Source organism: Rhinoraja longicauda, chromosome 3, assembly GCF_053455715.1.
Source record: "Rhinoraja longicauda isolate Sanriku21f chromosome 3, sRhiLon1.1, whole genome shotgun sequence".
NCBI lineage: Eukaryota > Metazoa > Chordata > Chondrichthyes > Rajiformes > Arhynchobatidae > Rhinoraja > Rhinoraja longicauda.
The window spans coordinates 75,127,865-75,147,390 of record NC_135955.1 but is presented as its reverse complement, the minus strand read 5'-3'; the positions used below and the strand labels follow the sequence as shown (position 1 = coordinate 75,147,390).

At 40.5% G+C, this 19,526-nt stretch overlaps 1 protein-coding gene across 6 annotated transcripts in view; it reads left to right on the top strand.

Moving 5' to 3' along the window:
- rgmb (repulsive guidance molecule BMP co-receptor b) overlaps positions 1-19,526 on the top strand; it is a 160,122-nt gene that overhangs the window by 130,999 nt on the left and 9,597 nt on the right. For 3 of the 6 annotated variants that reach the window (XM_078396440.1, XM_078396448.1, XM_078396443.1), the window contains one exon: positions 12,831-12,868. The exons of the other annotated variants lie outside the window; for them this stretch is intronic. In XM_078396440.1, the coding sequence (XP_078252566.1) occupies positions 12,831-12,868 (38 nt within the window). The remainder of the gene's footprint in view (positions 1-12,830; positions 12,869-19,526) is intronic. 6 annotated transcript variants of the gene reach the window in all.

Below are 19,526 nucleotides of genomic sequence, written 5' to 3'. Positions count from 1 at the left end.
GGACATAAAGACTCTGTACTCTCAAAATTTCACCTTTAAATATCCTCCATTTCTCTATTATATCCTTTTCATAAAACAACAATTTCCATTTCACTCCTTTTAAATCCTTTCTCATCTCCTCAAAATTAGCCTTTCTCCAATCCAAAATCTCAACCCTTGGTCCAGATTTGACCTTCTCCATAATGATATTGAAACTAATGGCATTATGATCACTAGACCCAAAGTGCTCCTCAACACATACCTCCGTCACCTGACCCATCTCATTTCCTAACAGGAGGTCCAACACTGCCCCTTCTCTGGTAGGCACCTCTACGTATTGCTGCAAAAAACTATCCTGCACACATTTTACAAACTCCAAACCATCCAGCCCTTTAACAGAATGTGATTCCCAGTCTATATACGGAAAATTGAAATCAACCACAATCACCACTCTGTGCTTACTACTAATATCTGCTATCTCCTTACATATTTGCTCTTCCAATTCTCGTTCCCTATTTGGCGGTCTATAATACACCCCTATAAGTGTTGCTAAACCTTTCTCATTTCTGAGTTCCACCCAAACAGCCTCCTTAATCGAGCCTTCTAGTCTGTCCTGCCAAAGCACTGCTGTGATATCCTCCCTGACAAGCAATGCAACACCCCCACCTCTTGCCCCTCCGATTCTATCACATCTGAAACAATGAAATCCTGGAATATTTAATTGCCAATCGCAACCCTCCTGCAACCATGTTTCACTGATCGCCACAACATCATACTTCCAGATGTCAATCCAGGCTCTAAGCTCATCCACCTTTCTTACAATGCTCCTAGCATTAAAATATACACATTTAAGGGACCCATCATTTCTTATTCTCAGTTTATTTCTTTTCCCTTCTTTCTCTCCTACATATTGGGTCTGAGTGTTTCCCTTTTCTGCCTCCTGCCTCACACACTGCCTATTAGCTATCTGTGTTTGAGTCCCTCCCTCTTGGGAATTGTTGGAGCTGCATTCTTCCAAGCAAATAGAGAATAACCCAACTTGTGCCTTGTAGATAGTGAAAAGACATTAGGATGCCAAGAGGTGTATTATTCACCGCAATTTCTCCAGCTTCGGTATATATGGTGCTAGTGCAGCTGTTTAAGGTCAATGGTGACTCTAAGAAAGTTAATGGTGAGGAACTCGGCGATAGTAGAGGCATTGAATGTCATTAGACTGCGTTTGGAAATAGGTGTTGCCTGGTATTTTGCGATAGGAATGTTACTTTGTCTCTTATCATCTCTTGCTGCATGCAGGCATGGAGTGGAATGCTTCATTTAGTGAAGAATTGCAAATCGAAATGGACATTTTGCAGTTATTAGCACAATGGCCTTATCATGGAAGGAAGAACATTGATGTAGCAACTGGAGATGGTTAGGCCTAGGACCCTAGCCTGGGGTCCTTCTGCAGTGATATCCTGATATTCTGCAGTGGTAATTAATCTCTAAAAACCACGACTATCTTCCTTCACGTGATGTATAACTCCAGACATTGGAGCAATTCCCCTTTGATGCCTTTTGCCTTCAGCAGTGCCAGGACTCTTTGAAGTCACACTTGGTCAAATGCCACGGATGCCAAATGCTGTCTCAGGAATTAAGCTCTTTGGTCCATATTTATACCATGTCTGAATAGTTCTTAAAGTCATTAGATATACCCAGCTGCTTATTTTCTATTGAATTAAACAGCAGAATTTCTATGGCATTGTGATTGTATTTCCAGGCATACTATAGAAAAACATGGTATAAACACTTGGAAACCCAGCTTTTAATATCTCTTTGTTGAAAGCACATTCACCTTGAAATGGGATGCATATACTTCTTTGTGGCATGTAATTTAACTTTGTGGAGCTGTACAGCATGGCACAGGCACTTTGGCCCACTGATTCCATGCCAATCATCAGTCTCCCAATTACACTAATCCTATACTAATCCATTTTATTTTCCCCACATTCCCATTAATTCAACACAGATTCTATCACTCATCTGCACACCAAAAATAATTTACAATGGCCAATTAACCTGCATAACTTTTTGAATGCTGAAGGAAACTGGAGCAACCTGAGAAAACTTGTGGAGAGAATACAAACTCCACACCATCACTTGGAGCTGGGTTCCTATTGGTATAAAACAAATCATTTAGAAGGGAAAAAATATCCCAGAAATTTCAATCCCAAAAGCATTGAGAAATTATGAGTCAGAGAGACCTGGAGCCACAGGTACACAGTTCCCTGAAAGTGGAGACATAGGTAGACATGGAAGTGAAAAAGGCATTTGACATGTTTGCCTTTGTTATTCAGGGCACTGAGTACAGGAGTTGGGACATCATGTTGCAACTGTGCAAGTCATTGCTGAGAACACTCTTGGAGTTTTTGGTCACCCAGCAAGAGGAAAGATATCATTAAGCTGGAAAACTGCAGGAAAGATTCACAGGGATGTTACTATGATTATTGAGTCGTAAAGATAGACTCGATAGATTTTCCCTGATGCAATAGAAGTTGAGGGGTGAACATATCGAGGTGTATAAAAAGGAGTATAAATGAGACGATCATGGTCTTTTTCCAAGGGCTGGGGAGTCTAAAATTAAAGAGAATTGATTTAAGGTCAAATTTTAATAAGGGCTTGAGGCAACCTTTTCACATGGAGAGTGTTGGGCATATGGAACGAGCTGCCAAAGGAAGCTGTGGGAGTAGGTACAATTACAACATTAAAAAGACGTTTGGATAGGTATATGGATAGGAAAGGTGATATGGGCCAAATGTAGGCAAACGGGATGAGCTCAGGAGAGGAGCTTGGTCAACATGGACGAGTTGGGCCAAATGGCCTGTTTCCGTACTGTATATCTGTTTGATTTCATAATTTTAAGTGCATTTCCAAACTGAAAAATATAATCCTAAAGTTGTAACCAACTCTGTCCAGTATCCCAACATTAAGATTTCCACCTTACAAAGTAATGTCATAGAGTCATAGAAACATAGAAACATAGAAAATAGGTGCAGGAGTAGGCCATTCGGCCCTTCGAGCCTGCACCGCCATTCAATATGATCATGGCTGATCATCCAGCTCAGTAGCCTGTACCTGCCTTCTCTCCATACCCCCTGATCCCTTTAGCAAAAAGGGCCACATCTAACTCCCTCTTAAATATAGCCAATGAACTGGCCTCAACTACCTTCTGTGGCAGAGAATTCCACAGACTCACCACTCTCTGTGTGAAGAAATGTTTTCTCATCTCGGTCCTAAAAGACTTCCCCCTTATCCTTAAGCTGTGACCCCTGGTTCTGGACTCCCCCAACATCGGGATCAATCTTCCCGCATCTAGCCTCTCCAACCCCTCATTGAGTATAAGGCGTTGGTGAGGCCAAATTTAAAGTATTGTGTTCAGTTCTGGGTACCATTTAACAGGAAATATGGTGTCAAGCTGGAAAGGGTACAGAGAAGATTTACAAGGATGTTGCCAGGGCTAGAGGGTCTAAGCTATAGGGAGAGGTTGAGTAGGCTGGGACTCTATTCCTTGGAGCACAGGAGGATGAGGGGTGATCTTATTGAGGTATATAAAATCATGAGAGGAATAGATTGGGTAGATGCACAGAGTCTCTTGCCCAGAGTAGGTGAATCAAGGGCCAGAGGACAGAGGTTTAAGGTGAAGGGCAAAAGATTTACTAGGAATCTGAGGGGTAACATTTTCACACAAAGGGTGATGGGTGTATGGAACAAGCTGCCAGAGAAGGTAGTTGAGGCAGGGACTATCCCAACATTTAAGAAACAGTTAGACAGGTACATGGATAGGACAGGTTTGGAGGGATATGGACCATACCAGGGCAGGTGGGACTAGTATAGCTGGGACATGTTGGCCGGTGTGGGCAAGTTGGGCCGAAGGGCCTGTTTCCACACTGTATCATTCTATAACTCTATGACTGTAGTCATACAGCAAGGGAACCCTTTGGACAACTTCTCCTTGCCGACCAAGATGCCCCATCTACACTAGTCCCACCTACCTGCATTTGGCCCGTATCCCTCTAATCCTTTCCTTTCCATATCCATGTTCAAAATAATGTTCTGGTGCAATCTGATGATCCAAATTAATTGTACAATCCTAGCATTTCACCTGCAAATTATCATATACATGTTTTCCAGATAGGTAAAATGAATTATTCTTATTATTTTAATTCCCATCCCTCTCTGTTCATTCCTTCCAATGTATAGTCATCTTGTATTTACCTTCGCAGACTATTTCAGTTTCTTTGGACTTTCTCACTCCTCCACACACTCACCGACTCCATGCTCACTATTCGCCATGTTCCTTTCTATTCTTTTCCATTCTTTCAGTTCCCTACTTCTGTAAACTCTTTTGAATTTTTCCTTTCTGTGTAGTAGACTGCAAAGATTCCCTCTCAGAAAGTGCTTTCTACTGTATATTTGCATGCAAATTCTGCCTCAGTCTACATGGTGGGCGACACGGTGGCACAGCGGTAGAGTTGCTGCCTTACAGCGCCAGAGACCTGGGTTCGATCCTGATTTATGGGTGCTGTCTGTATGGAGTTTGTACGTCCTCCCGTGACCTGTGTGGGTTTTTACCAGGTGCTCCGGTTTCCTCCCACAATCCAAAGACATACAGGTTTATAAGCTAATTGGCTTGGTATAATTGTAAATTGTCCCTAGTGTGTGTAGGATAGTGTTAATGTGTGGGAATCGCTGGTCGGCGCGGACTCGGTGAGCCGAAGGGCCTGTTTCCGCACTGTATCTCAAAACTAAAGATCAAAACACTCATTCCACTGGAACTGGAAAATAGGACAAGTGGCCTTGAAAAAACAGATGAGGTGGAATCGACCACCTTAATCTCAGTTCTGGGAAACAGTGGAATAATAATGTAGACAGTGGCTCAGATTCAGAGATTTGTTTTCATTTCAGAGCTTTCAGTTTTGATCTTTTGATCAGTAATCTTCTCTGAGAATGAGTGTCCAGTTTCCTGTCCAGGTGCATGCTAACTGAACCATAGCAAGGGTGAGGGATTGGGAAATGGATGGATGACCTGAAGTATCCAGTCCTGTTTTTGTTTAACAACTAACAATTCCTGGCCAACTCTCTTTCAAAAGTTGTTTTGCACTGTGCAATGCCGTTGAGCGAGAATGAGAGGAATCAGGTCACTTTGTTGGACAATCCACAGTGCAGAATCACATGCAAAGCAAAAACTAAGAAGGGGCCCAGTCTTTGTACTTTCTTCATTGAAAGAAAGTTTTTTGATTTATAATTCTCTTTAATTGTTACCTGCCTGTGCAATTGTTGTGGTTTTGTGTAACTGTGCTTTCTAAACACTAAAGTTCTATGTATGTAATGTTTATGAATTAAACATCTTGCAGTATTGATAAAACAGTGAGATTTAAAAAAACAAAACGTATAGAACAAGTCCTTATATAAAAAAAACGTTGTCAATTTTGCTGTCAAATGATGAGTCTGTCGGATTTTGATTTTAATTTTTGATACTTGTTTAGTAGAATTATAACACCACATTCAGTCTTCATGCTTGGTGTGTTATCGAACTGCTAGTTAGTTTGAGTAATGGGTTTCATCATATTTAATCCAGCTCAGGCTGTGTACAATCTGGCCTTTTGCCTACATTTATCTCCTGTGCTATTCTTCGGGCCACTTTAATGTTTTGTGGCTCCATACGGAAACCTGGATCCCATGTTCCTCCTCTCAGGCACAGTGGGCCACGAAGAGTGATGCAACTTCAGACTGTACACCCTGAAGTTCTAACCTCAGAAGCAGGTATCACCAGATTCAGAAACAGTTTTGTCAACATCCCCTTCCCCCCCCCACCCCCACCCCCACCAGTGTTATCAGACGACTGAACTGACTTCCCATAAGCTCAGGTTGTAGTTCTGTTCTCCCAACCCACCTCTTTTCTGCCCCCTTTTTTTAACCTGCACTTCTCTGTAGCTGTAACCGAATGCCATAACATTTTATTCTGCACTCTTGTTTTTCTCTTTTTCTTTGTACTACCAATTATAGTTGTGTATGGCTTGATTATTCTCATATTTAGTATAATTTGACTGGATAACATTGAAACAAACTATTTCAGTATACGAGACAATAATAAACAATATCCATTATGAAACAAGAATGCTCAGACTGTACTTCAACTATATATTTTTGAAAACAGTTAACTTAGATTGAGATCATTCTTAAAATAGACTTTACTTAAAATGCCTTGTGAATAAAGATAAATGAGCACACTAGTTACATGCATTCATTTTTCATCAACATCAATGATTAAATTAATGGGTTGAAATACTCACACCAGGCCTGGCTGTTGCAAAGTAGAGAGGCCAGATGTGAAGTGCATGAAGGCCCTTCCTTCAATTTCTAGAGTCTAAAACCAGAGAGCACAGCCTGAGAATAAATGGGCATACCTTTAGAATGGAGATAAGTAGGAATTTCTTGAGCTAGAGGGTGGCAAATCCGTGGAATTCATTGTCACAGTCAGCCAGGGAGGCCGTGACTTTTAAAGCGGAGATTGATAAGTTCTTGATGAGAAAGAGCATCAAAGGTTACAGGGAGAAGGCATGTGAATGGGGTTGAGAGAGAAAATAGATCAGCCATGATTGAATAGTGGAGCAGATGGGCTGACTGGCATAATTCTGCTCCTATGTCTTATGGCATTTATATTTCCTTGCTGGGCTCTCTGATCCTCGGCTTGACCTTGATTACTGTGTTTCAATGCACAGGCACAGTTGTCAGAGCTGAGTTGGTTGGACATAGGACATTGCCAACAGATCCTTTCAAAATTGTTGGCCAGTTATAATGGCCCATCATCTTTAAAGAAAAGGTGGACACAAAATGCTGGGGTAACTCAGCGGGTCAGGTAGCATCTCTGGAGAGAAGGAATGGGTGATTTTGTGTCTACATTCGATTTAAACCAGCATCTGCAGTAATTTGTCCTACACATCTTTAAAGAAAACATGGATTTCGATGGTTGATGAAGGTAACTGCTGATGATGAATCTGTTGAGTTTTCCAGTTGGTTGGGATAAGCCTTGTAGGTTTTTTAATGCCAAATTTATGTCAGATTTAGTCTTTATTTCTACAAATCTTGCAGGATCCCAGATGAATTAACTAATGTACCAAGAATCATCTAACTGGTCATTGCACCACAAGGTCATGGAGAGAAAAAAGAACCCAAGTTCCTGCTCCTGATCACTGTTCACGACCACTGCTGTAAAACAATGCATGCTGTTTATTAAAACAGGAAAATAATTGGATGCTTTATCCCCATGATTAAATGTTGACTGAAACACATAGGTGAATATTAGGTCCAACAGACAATAGACAATAGGTGCAGGAGTAAGCCATTCGGCCCTTCGATCCAGCACCGCCATTCAATGTGATCATGGCTGATCATTCACAATTAGTACCCCGTTCCTGCCCTCTCCCCATACCCCCTGACTCCGCTATCATTAAGAGCTCTATCTAGCTCTCTCTTGAAAGCATCCAGACAATTGGCCTCCACTGCCTTCTGAGGCAGAGAATTCCACAGATTTACAATTCTCGGAGTGAAAATGTTTTTCCTCATCTCCGTTCTAAATGGCCTACCCCTTATTCTTAAACTGTGGCCCCTGGTTCGGGACTCCCCCAACATTGGGAACATTGCTCCTGTCCAATCCCTTAATAATCTTATATGTTCGAATAAGATCCCCTCTCATCCTTCTAAATTCCAACGTATACAAGCCCTGCAGGGGATGCAATTGCAGGGGATGCAACAGCTGTCCCTTTACCTCCCCCTCCACGACTCCATCCACGGACCCCGAAAGTCTTTCCAGGGGAGGCAGAGGTTCACTTGCACCTCCTCCAACCTCATCTACTGTTTCCGCTGTTCCAGGTGTCAACTCCTGTACATCAGCAAGACCAAGCGCAGGCTCGGCGATCGTTTCGCTGAATACCTTCGCTCAGTCTGCCTTAACCTACCTGATCCCCCGGTTGCTCAGCACTTTAACTCCTCCTCCCATTCCCAATTTGACCTTTCTGTCCTGGGCCTCCTCCATTGTCAGAGTGAGGCCCAGTGCAAATTGGAAGAACAGTACCTCGTATTTTGCATGAGTTACTCCAGCATTTTGTGTTTGCCATCAAGAATAACTGTTTGGATGAAGAACCCAATGTCTGAACAATTCAAGCTTCAGCCTAGATCAGGACCTTGAAGGAAAGATGCAATTGGGTACTATTAATGAGAATCTCCCATGAGAATATGCAACAAATTTTGCCAGCACAACAGTGTTCCCATAACTCGCTCGTCTCTTCCCAGTTGAGTGTGATTAAATTAAACCCACAACCATAGAGAAATTATTTTTAAATGTAATATTACTTTCATGGAAATCGTCAGATTCTGCCTTGTGGTATTCATGTCTAGAATGGGAATAACATCAAAATGAATGTCCAGTGTGGTAAAAGGAGAAATCGCAATTGTACATCTCAATATTCTGGATTATTCATAATCATTGAAGTTCAAAGTAATTGCCTGCAATTGGATAAGTATGTGCAGTCAGTATACATGTTCTGCAAAGAATGGTTTCGTGGAACACTGAGGTACAAGATTTCACTGCTTCCACAGTTTAGGCTTTCAATACCACAACCAGTTTACACTGCTCTACCCCAACAATCTGGACCAGTTCCAATTTTTTTAAGCACATCAATCACTGGAAAGCTTTGGGAGCCAAAACTCGTCAGCCATAAACTTGTGGTCAAAGTTGGTTGAAGCAGTTGCTGACTCACCCAAAGTGCATTACTCAATACACTTCATTAACTAAATTACTCAATTTTAATTTAATGAACTGGCTGTATTTCATAATTGTTACTTGGTGCAGTAATTAATTACCTTCCTGCACTTACTTGTTCATTATATTTAAAAATAACCACAGGCAAAATGTTTATAAATCAATCTAGAACTATTCTTAACATTTCCTTTATTGTTAATACTGATGTTCTATGTTTGAGTGTAGTTTTATAAAATCCCCATCTTATTCATGAATATCACTATATATATATATATATATATGTATCAGTAATACATAGTTGCGGATTACATGAACAGCATTTAGTTAATTAATTGTTACTACACCATGGAAGGTCTGTAGTCTAATCAACTCCTGGTAGATCTCAAAAATTCATAGAATTTGAGACAGATTTTCCTGTTCATATCGATAATATAGGACTTGTTGTTACACCACTTTCAATGCCCTGCAACAATGCAAATATATCCCATGTAGTGGATTTGAGTTTTGAAAATCATTCCACTTACCTGTGTAACCTCTCGGGGAGGAAGATCACGAGTTGAAACATTGCAGAAATTTGAGCATAGAATTATTTGCTGTTATTATGTTGGTTGCTTCTCTGAGGCAGTGTGGAGTATAGCTGGAGTCAATTGGTGGGAAGTTTGGTTTATGCGAGTGACCGGGCTACATCTACAACTCTCTGCAATTTCTTGTGGTCTTGGGCAAAGTTGGTCCCAAACCAAGCTGGGATGCATCCCAGCAGTTTCAATGGTGCATCAGCAGGAGTTTGTGAGAGTTATTGGAGATATGCTGAATTTCTCCAATCTCCTGAGGAAGTAATGGCATTGATGTGTCTTTCTTGGCTGTCACATCAATGTCCTTGATCCACAACAGATTGCTGGTAATTTTAATACCAAGGAACTTTAAGCTCTCAAACATTTCCACTTTGGTACCATTGATGCTGATTGGGGCACATACTCCACCATGCTTCCTGAAGTTGATATCCAACTCCATCATCTTAGAACATAAAATAGTACAACACAGGAAGAGGCCCTTCAGCCCACAATGTTTGTGCTGAATATGATGCATAGCTAAATTGATCTCATCTGCCTGCACATGATCTATATCCCTCTATTCCCTGCACTTCCATGTACATATCTTAAAGCCTCTTAATTACCACTATTGTATCTGCCTCCAACACCAACTCTGTCAATGTGTCCAGCCCATTACCACTCTCTATGTTTAAAAACAATTGCCCCACGCATCTCCAATAAACCTTTCCCCCTCTCATCTCATAGCGATGCCTTTTGGTATTGGACATTTCCACTCTGGGGAAATAGGTTCTTACGATCTATCTTATCTATGTCCCTCATAATTTTATATTCCTCTATCAAGTCTCCTCTCAACCTCTGACGTTCCAGAGAAAACTATCCATGTCTATACAACCCCTCCCTGTAGCTGAAACCCTTTAAACCAGGTGACATTCTGGTAAATCTCCTTTGCACTCTCTCCAAAGCATCCACATCTTTCCTGTAATGGGATGACCAGAACTGCAAGCAGTTCTCCAAATGCACCCTAACCAAAGACCTCTTGCTAACAATTGAGGGAGAGGATATTTTTCCTGACATTGGAGAACTGGTTGGATTTAAACTCATTTTACAACTTGAATTCCCTTTAAACATGGCTTCTCCATGAAAACAGAGTCAGAGTATTATTGATTGTTGAAAGCTGTTATATCATATCCTCCTCCTGTAGCTTTTCATCTATATGCTATAGCCAGAGAAAAACTCAGTGACTTAATCTGAATAAAAGAATGAAATTGCATTTCTGAAGAGTCGTTTATTGTTTCAGTGTGTCCCAAAGTACTTCAAAGTGAATTTGTGTAGATATAATTTTAATAATGTAATTCCAGTAATAACATGAGAAATTAAGGCAGTCGGTTTGTACCAGATAGGTCCCACAGGCAGCATCAAGATAAACGACTAAATAATTTTTTAGTAATGTTGATTGAGGAATAAATAGTAGTCAGGAAAATGGGAGCTCCCTTTTAATCTTAGTATAATTTCATGACGTATTTTACAAGGAGGCTGAAAAAAGTGGTGCACATTGCCCGGTCCATCCTAGGTATTGGGCTCCCCACCATTGAAAACATTCCTAAACGCCACTATTGTATCTGTGCCTCAAGAAGGTAGTTAATATCATGAAAGACCCACATCACTCTGGCCATGCTTTCATCTCACTTCTATCATTGGGAAGAAGGTGCAGGAGCATGAGTACTGTTACCTCCAGGTTCCAGAACAGCTTCTTCCCATCAACCATCAGGCTCTTGAACTACCCTGCACAACCCTAACCACAACCCTGCCTCAGCACCGAACTACTATGGACTTTGTGTAACATTGCACCGTACTTTGGGTTGAGCTGTTATGGTCCGAGTACCAAGTATAACTGATAATATATTGTATATTTATTTGTTATGTTGCATTAATCTGCCTGTAAAGCTGCAGGAAGTAAGACTTCCATTGTTCCAGTTGTGGTGCGTATGACTAGTCTTCTGTATAACAGTAGTCATTCAGTCTGAGAACCCAATGCAACCGAAAAGAACAGTCCAGAAGCCAATGGAGATTAGCCAGAGCAGACGTTCTTTGGTAGAGGCAATATTGAGCAATACAGTTGGGGCGGTAATAATGGTACTAAAATCATGCTTGCTGGCATGTTGAAGGGCAGTGCTGGATCAACTTAAAACCTCTGGAAGGATGTATCTTTTGGAAAGATAAGATGAGGCTTGGGTGCAGCTTCTCCATTGAATTGTCTGTTGACACTTTCCCAAGATCGTGTGAAAAATTACCTTTGGGAAAGATACCAGACAATGACTGATGATATGTAAATTTATCTCAGCATGAATAGTTGTCTTCAGGAGGAAAGTAATTTACTAAAAACAAAGAGCCATGCTTGAATGCTGATCCTTTTCATGTGTGCTCCGCTGCATTGTTTAGAAAATTGTGCTATGATTTTTTGTTTTGTTACTTGTGGTATGTGTGCTGTGTTTTCATGCCATTGTAGACCGTCCATGCTAGCTGAACTTAAGTCTGTTTGAAGATGTCTAAAGTTCTTATTCAACAGACACACTTATTATAAATGTTAGCATGCAATGTGATTGCTTGGGACAAAATTCTTTTGGTGAGTTGTTGTTGAAAGGAAAAGTGGGTGGTAAACAAGAACAAAGACTTCTAACTTCACTGTAAGTTGACAGTATTTATGCCATGCACCTCACAGTGAGTGAAATATTCCCATAAACTTCTTTTCACAGATTTATCATTTACGTCCTAATGAACAGTGAAACAATTTTGCAAAGTAAATCTGTACCTCGGTACACGTGACAATAAACTAAACTCAACTCATCAAAAAATTACATAGGGAAAAGCAAAATCCCTTTCAGCCCAACCAACCTATGCCAGCATGTTTGTGCCACTCAAACCTCTTTCTCATCTAAACCTATCAGCATCGTCCTTCATTTCCTTCTCCTTCATGTGATGGTTCAGCCTCCCCTTAAAAGTGTATCCAAAACCATTGGTTCTCCCACACCATGTGAAGGTGAGGTTCAAATCCACTCTTTTGGTAGAGAAGTTTCTTCTAAATCCCCTCTGATTTTTTTGGTGACTGTCTTGTAATGGTCACGAGTTATGCTTTTGCTTGGAAATGGAAACAATTTCTCTGCATCCGCACTACAAATTTCCTTCATACTTTCAGTCACCTCTCGGTCTTGCTCAGAGAAAAGAGAATCGGTCTGTTCATTCCCTCCTGGTGCGTACACTATTGCAACTCTCATATTATCCCTGTATATCCTTACATTTCTGGTTTCATCTGCGTGAGAGACGAAAGGAGATCACTTTATTGAAGAGCATCCTTAATTTTGTACAATCCAGAATCAGAGATCGCTAATTTGTATAACAGATGAGTTTGGTTGCCTAGTGATGTGTGAACCATCATTCTATTACAAGAAATGCATTCTATCTTTGTGAGTGAAATGAGTGTCTTAGTCTTCTGTGTTATGTTTCAGATTATTAAAAGCTCCGTGGAGCTCAGAAAAAAATTCTGGTGAGTTTTCATTTCTCCTTTCTTCTTTGTTCCTTGTTCCTGCTATCACAATTGGTCACCAAGAATTGGCCTATATTCTTTTGATGCATTATAATCCTTATTTTTAGCTTTAGGTCGAGAGATATTCATACAGATCCATTTTTTTCTCATTGATACAAGGGAACATTACTGCATCTGCCATTCCCGCAACAAATAAAACATTATTTTGACTTTCATGATATCAATAGATTTGCCTTTCGTTTTATTTTGTAGTCATATTCTGAAAATGGTTAGTTCATATTTGTAATTTAGCTTATTGTAATTTACACATGTTGTAAATGGATCTTCTCCAAAAAGAAATTGTGACTATAAAATTTGATATATTAGGCACTTGAACATTATTAAATATTTATGAGGTAATTCATATCTTCAGCCTATTGTTAATTTCAGGCAATGTTACTGAGACAGAAACATTCCACTTTGTTTTAAGGAACTGCATAACAACTCAAATTGAACAGGTACAGGCCAGTCCCGGATAATGAATGATTGCCTTTTTTACAGAAATCCATAAGTTAATTTTGTCCATAAGTCAGAAAATGCACAAAGATTGTCCAATATGGTAACCATACCTACACAGCATTGTAATGAAAGGCATCAAAACCACACAAGTCTGATAAGAACAATTACTAAAATTAAAAGGAGGGAGAGAGGGAGGTATGGAGGGAGGGAGAGACAGAGGTAGGAAACTAAAGATAGCCACAAAAAGCTGGAGTAACTCAGCGGGACAGGCAACATCTCTGGAGAGAAGGAATGGGTGACCCTTCTTCAGACTGGTTATGGATAAGGGAAACGAGAGATATAGACGATGATGTTGAGAGATAAAGAACAATGAATGAAAGATACGCAAAAAGGTAAGGATGAGAAAAGGAAACAGGCCATTGTTAGCTGTTTGGTGGGTGAAAACGAGAAGCTAGTGCGACTTGGGTGGGGGAGGGATAGAGAGAGAGGGAATGCCGGGGTTACTTGAATGAGAGAAATCAATATTCATACCACTGGGCTACAAGCTGCCCAAGCGAAATATGAGATGCTGTTCCTCCAATTTGCGTTTAGCCTCACTTTGACAATGGAGGAGACCTAGGACAGAAAGAAAGAATGTGAAGTATCCAGCAACCGGGAGATCAGGTAGGTTCAGGCAGACTGTTTGAAGGTGTTCAACGAAACGATTGCCCACTCTACGTTTGATCTCGCCGATGTGTAAGAGTCCACATCTTGAACAACGGATAGACTAGATGAGGTTGGAGGAGGTGCAAATGAACCTCTGCCTAACCTGAAAGGACTGTTGGGGTCCCTGGACAATGTCGAGGGAGGAGGTATAGGGACTGGTGTACCTGGGGAGGGGGAGGTTACTAGTTCTGGAGACACTAGACTGCAGATGCTGGAATCTTGAGTTAAAAACAAAGTGCTTGAGGAACTCAGTGGGTCATAGAGTCAGAGCATAGAAGCAGGCCCTTCAGCCCAACTCATCTATGCCAACAAAGATGCCCCATCTAAGTTAGCCCCATCTGTCCCATGTCTCTCTAAACCTTTTCTATCCATGTACCTGTCTAAGTGTCTTTTAAATGCTGTTGTAGTACCTGGGTCAACTACTTCCTTTGGCAGCTCCTTCCATATACCCACTACCCCCTCAGGGGAAAAGTTGCCCCTCAGGTTCAAATCTTGTCCCTTTCACCTTAAACATTTGTCCTCTTGTTTTGATTCCCCAGCGTGGGTAAAGGATTCTGTGCATAATGTTATAAACCTCATGATGTTATAAACTTCAGTAAGATCACCCCTCAGCCTTCTGCGTTCCAAGGAATAAAGTCCTAGCCTACCCAGCATTTTCCTATAGCTCAGCCCCTCAAGTCCTGGCAACATGCTCATAAAATGGACTCCATATATGCTGCCTGACCCGCTGAGACCTACAGCATGTTGTTTTTTTATTCAGGAAACTAGTTCTGCCACCTATAGAAATGTCAGACTTTTGAATTTATTAATATTATGGGAGCTTGTTTGTATGTATGGGTGTCCCTATATCAGTAATTTTAACCCAAGGTAGCCTGTATTCTTGTTATCTACCAGAATTGATCTTTGGTTTGTGGCACTAATCTGGTCATTAATTTAAAGCCTATAATTGCAATGAGGACGGGGGTTCCTTAGTGGAGGCGAGAGCAAAAAATGATGAGGGGAGGACTGAGGGGGTGACAATGGCTTGCCACATTATCTTACATTATCTTACATTAATATAAAGTCTTTGACGCGGGGGGAAAAAATACATATTGAGGCTCTTTGCACTGAGATACATTCAGATAAAGATAGATACTGAGACTGACGGTTTTTGAGAGTGAATTCCAGAGCATGGGACTTAAGTGACTGAAGGCATATATATCTCTGATAGAGGAAAGTGATGGATTGGCAGAAGAATGGAGTTACAAATAACCCTGTAATTGATATTGCAGACTGCAGGAGGAGGTTATATAGATGCGGGGGAGGGGGGGAGGAGGGGGCCAGGTACCAAGCTATTAATGATTCAAATACTAATGTAATAATGTGATGAATACAAATTTGAAATTCAAATAAATATACAATTTTCTGGAAATTCTTGGCATATAAGGGAATTTCAGTGGAGACAAACTGATGATCCGATGATCTTTCATCTAACTGGGCTGAAATTCAAATGAACAGGTTTTAAGAAAGAAGCAGGGAACAAAAGTATAGAAATAAATATGTGATATCTTTAAACTGGAGACATGGGAGGTTAGCAAGGATTGAAGTCATAGTTAGAGCTGCATTTAATGATAAAAGGACAGCAGAGTTTTGGATGAGCAGAGTTTAGAAGAGTTGAAAAGAGATGCTGCTCAGAAGACCAGTAACCTCTGCACATGGCAAATGAATAAGAGTTTACATCTCTTGGTAAGATGCGGAGGTATGTGATCCTACAGCATAGAAGTAGGCATTCTTCATGATGGAATGAATACAGTGTCTGGGGCTCAGCACAGGCTCCAATAGAAAATTGGAATTTATAGTAAACTAGACCAAGTGGACCCGTTGGGCCCAAACCTCTCCTGCATTGGTGCAGCACCCTCTCCTCCTCCCTCCCCCTCCCCTTCCTCCCCCACCTCTCCTCCCGTGGGCAGAATATATAAGGGGAGAAGGAAGAGACGCGGGATAGATTGTCGATAATCTCTCAAGTAACAGCAGGGGGGGCATGAGAAGTCGAGGCTGGAGATATTCAGGTTAGGATTGCACAGGCAAGAATGAAATGAGTAGCTAAAACTTTAGTAGACTGGACAATGTGGAATAAAACTTTGGAGAAGAACAACATACTCAGTGGTGTAGAAGGCTATAGCAAGTATTAAGAGTGAAATATATTGCCAGAACAGAGAATGTTACTACTTGTCACCGATTAAGGAATCACAACCCGATTGGAACAGCAGACAGGAAAGCTGTGGCTACATTATGAAACAATGTTCAAGTTGAGGAAACATACAGCAGCATCAAGACACCAGACCGCATCTCTCCATAAATGAGGACAGTGCAAGTGAGTTGGGGCTCTGGACTATGTAAGAAGGAACTGCAGATGCTGGTTTAAACCGAAGATAGACACTAAAAGCTGGAGTAACTCAGCGGTACAGGCAGCATCTCTGGAGAGAAGGAAAGGGTGATTTTTCGGGTCTGCAGAAGGGTCTTGGCCTGAAACGTCACCCTTTCCTTCTCTCAAGAGATGCTGCCTGTCCCGCTGAGTTACTCCAGCTTTTTGTATCTATCTGGGGCTCTGGACTGATGCCCAGGAATGCACCAAGATGTGACGAGACCTTTGAGAAGAGAATTAAGCTATGAGTACCATGTCTGTAATTCCCGATGACTTCTTTCCAAGAGAATCTCCAGTCTAGGTTACCTGCACATTTCCATCTGAGCCAATCAATGCTGTTAAGCTGGAATTGGGACCTTACATTGGGGAGCAGAGACAGTATAAAAGTCAAGGTATTAACAGTGAGCTGCAGAAAGCAACAGTTGCTGAAAACCTAAAAGAAGGAATGCTGGAAATATTCAACAAATCAGGAAGTGTTTGTTTAGTTTAGAGATACAGCACGGAATCAGGCTCTTCAGCCCACCGAGTCTGCGCCGACCAGCGATCCACGCACACGAACACTATCCTATACCCAATTGGGGACAATTTTTACATTTACCAAGCCAATTAACCTGTACGTCTTTGGGGTGTGGGAGGAAACCGAAGATCTCGGAGAAAATCCACGCAGGTCAAGGGCAGAATGTGCAAACTCTGTACAGACAGCACCCATAGTCGGGATCAAACCCAAGTCTCGCATTGCATTCACTGTAAGGCAGCAACTTGATCGCTGCGCCACCGTGCTGCCCATTTGTGGAGAGAAATGATAGATATTAAAAGTATGTGACCTTGCATCAGATCTGTTAGAATACACATTCAGTCTATAAACATGACCTGAGTATCCAGTCACCTATCACTTTAATTAGAGTCAAAGAATCGTACTGTATGGAAACAGGCCCTTCAGCACAACTTGTCCATGCTGACTAAGATGCCTTACCTAATCTAGTCCAATTTGCCTGCATTTGGCCCATATTCCTCTAAACCTTTCCGATCTATGTGGTTGTCCAAATGTCTTTTTATTGTCGTTATTGCACTTGCCTCCTATTTCCGAATTCCTACTACATATTAATTTTCTATTCTGTTCCCACTCTGAACTCTCCCTCTCTTTGGTCCCTTACACTGTTCCAAACAAGGACAAGATTAGCTTGAGAAACAGCATCTCATCTTCCATATAAGCAAGTAGTAACCACTGGGACTACATATTGAATTCAACAATTTCAGATATCCAATCTTTCAAGTCTGTTTCTGCTAGAACTAATCAGTTCTGTTTATTCAAAAGGGAAGGTTATATTAAAAGGATAAAAAGGATAAATAATAGTGCTGTCCCAACAAAAAAATACAATTTGTGGATTTTTCCTAACATTTGTAATCAGGGTTAACGAAAAGCTATTAAGATAGAAAAAAACATTCAGATTGTGCAACTTTGCAAATAAAAATCAATATTGTTGAGGTAGTGTATCAGCAACTGAAATGATAGATATATTGATGGTGTTTACATTGGAGAGGTATAAATAATATAAACATATTGGTTGACGTGCACAATAAATGAGGTAATCCAAATCAGCAATGAAATGGTTTGAAGTTAATTTAGTCATTATAAACGTGGATTGAATATTAATGAAGTGGAAAACAATGTAACTTTATGATTCTCTCTCCCTTGAGACATCAAATTTCTCAACTAAATTACCAATTCGATTAGTATTGTGTAATGTATTTCTGTAATTGAGAATTTTTATTTTTTCTGTATCGTATCTTATACTGAAACTAAAATATTGCGCTCTTAGATACAAATTAATAGTGGTAATTTTGAATGTGGTTTAGTTCAGAATAGAAGCAAATAAATCCAATGAATAACCTATTGGCCAAAAATTATGGGAGATGGTTTTTCCTGTCTTTTTGCTCCACTGAGCCTCTTTTTAGTTTTTTTCACCTAACAAGCCAGCCAGGCAGACTGAGATATAAATGCTGGGTTGGAATTTTAGCATTCAAATGTAAACTATTTTCACATAAATTTCAATAACTATCTTATCTATTTTATTTAAGCCACAGAAGCACCCATGCACCTTTATTTCACATGATACAAATAAAGCACTTGGGCCCAATAGACTTGTAACTCTAAAGATTCGATTTACAAGTGACTTTACTTAAAGTCTTGATTTTAATTACTAAAACTTAGTGCATGTTAGACAATAGACAATAGGTGCAGGAGTAGGCCATCTGGCCCTTCAAGCCAGCACCACCATTCAATGTGATTATGACTGATCATTCTCAATCAGTACCCCATTCCTGCCTTCTCCCCATACCCCCTGACTCCGCTATCCTTAAGAGCTCTATCTAGTTCGTTTGAATGCATTTAGAGACTTGGCCTCCACTGCCTTGTGAGGCAGTGAATTCCACAGATTTACAACTCTCGAAAAGTTGTGAAAGTATAACAGAAAAAAAATAGAATTTCTACCTTTGAGAAATCAGGTATTACAGCTTTCTACAATTTCTTTTTTTTAAAGCAGAAATAACCAATTGCACATATTCAAGGCACTATGAATTTCTCCCCTAAAATTTATTGAGAGTAATATATGAAGTGGTGCAATTTCTCTAAAGAAGAGGAATTTATTGAGAGTAAAATACCAAGTGGAGTGAGTCAGGAGGAGGGACCTTTGTTGCAACCCTTTTTAAGTGACAGCTTATTTAAATAACTGCAAGTGATTCTTTCCAGATGCAAGCAACAGTGTATGATAAGGAAAAGCTCAATTCTAGTGCTGACACTTGGAGTTTCTTAGAACTGTGACTTTCATCAGACATGGTAAATTTATCATCGTGAAAAAAACTGTATTTAAAGGTCTTCTACTTCTTTTCCTTGTGTGTGCATTTTTCTAATCGTGAGAGAGCTGATGAAAGAATGGAATCATTTTCAGCAGGCTGCAGTTCCACTATCGAGACCAGAATAGCGTCAGTTGAGAAGAAAGGGACCAAGGAGGAGCAAAAATGTGAATAAAATCAGAGACCATTGTGATTATC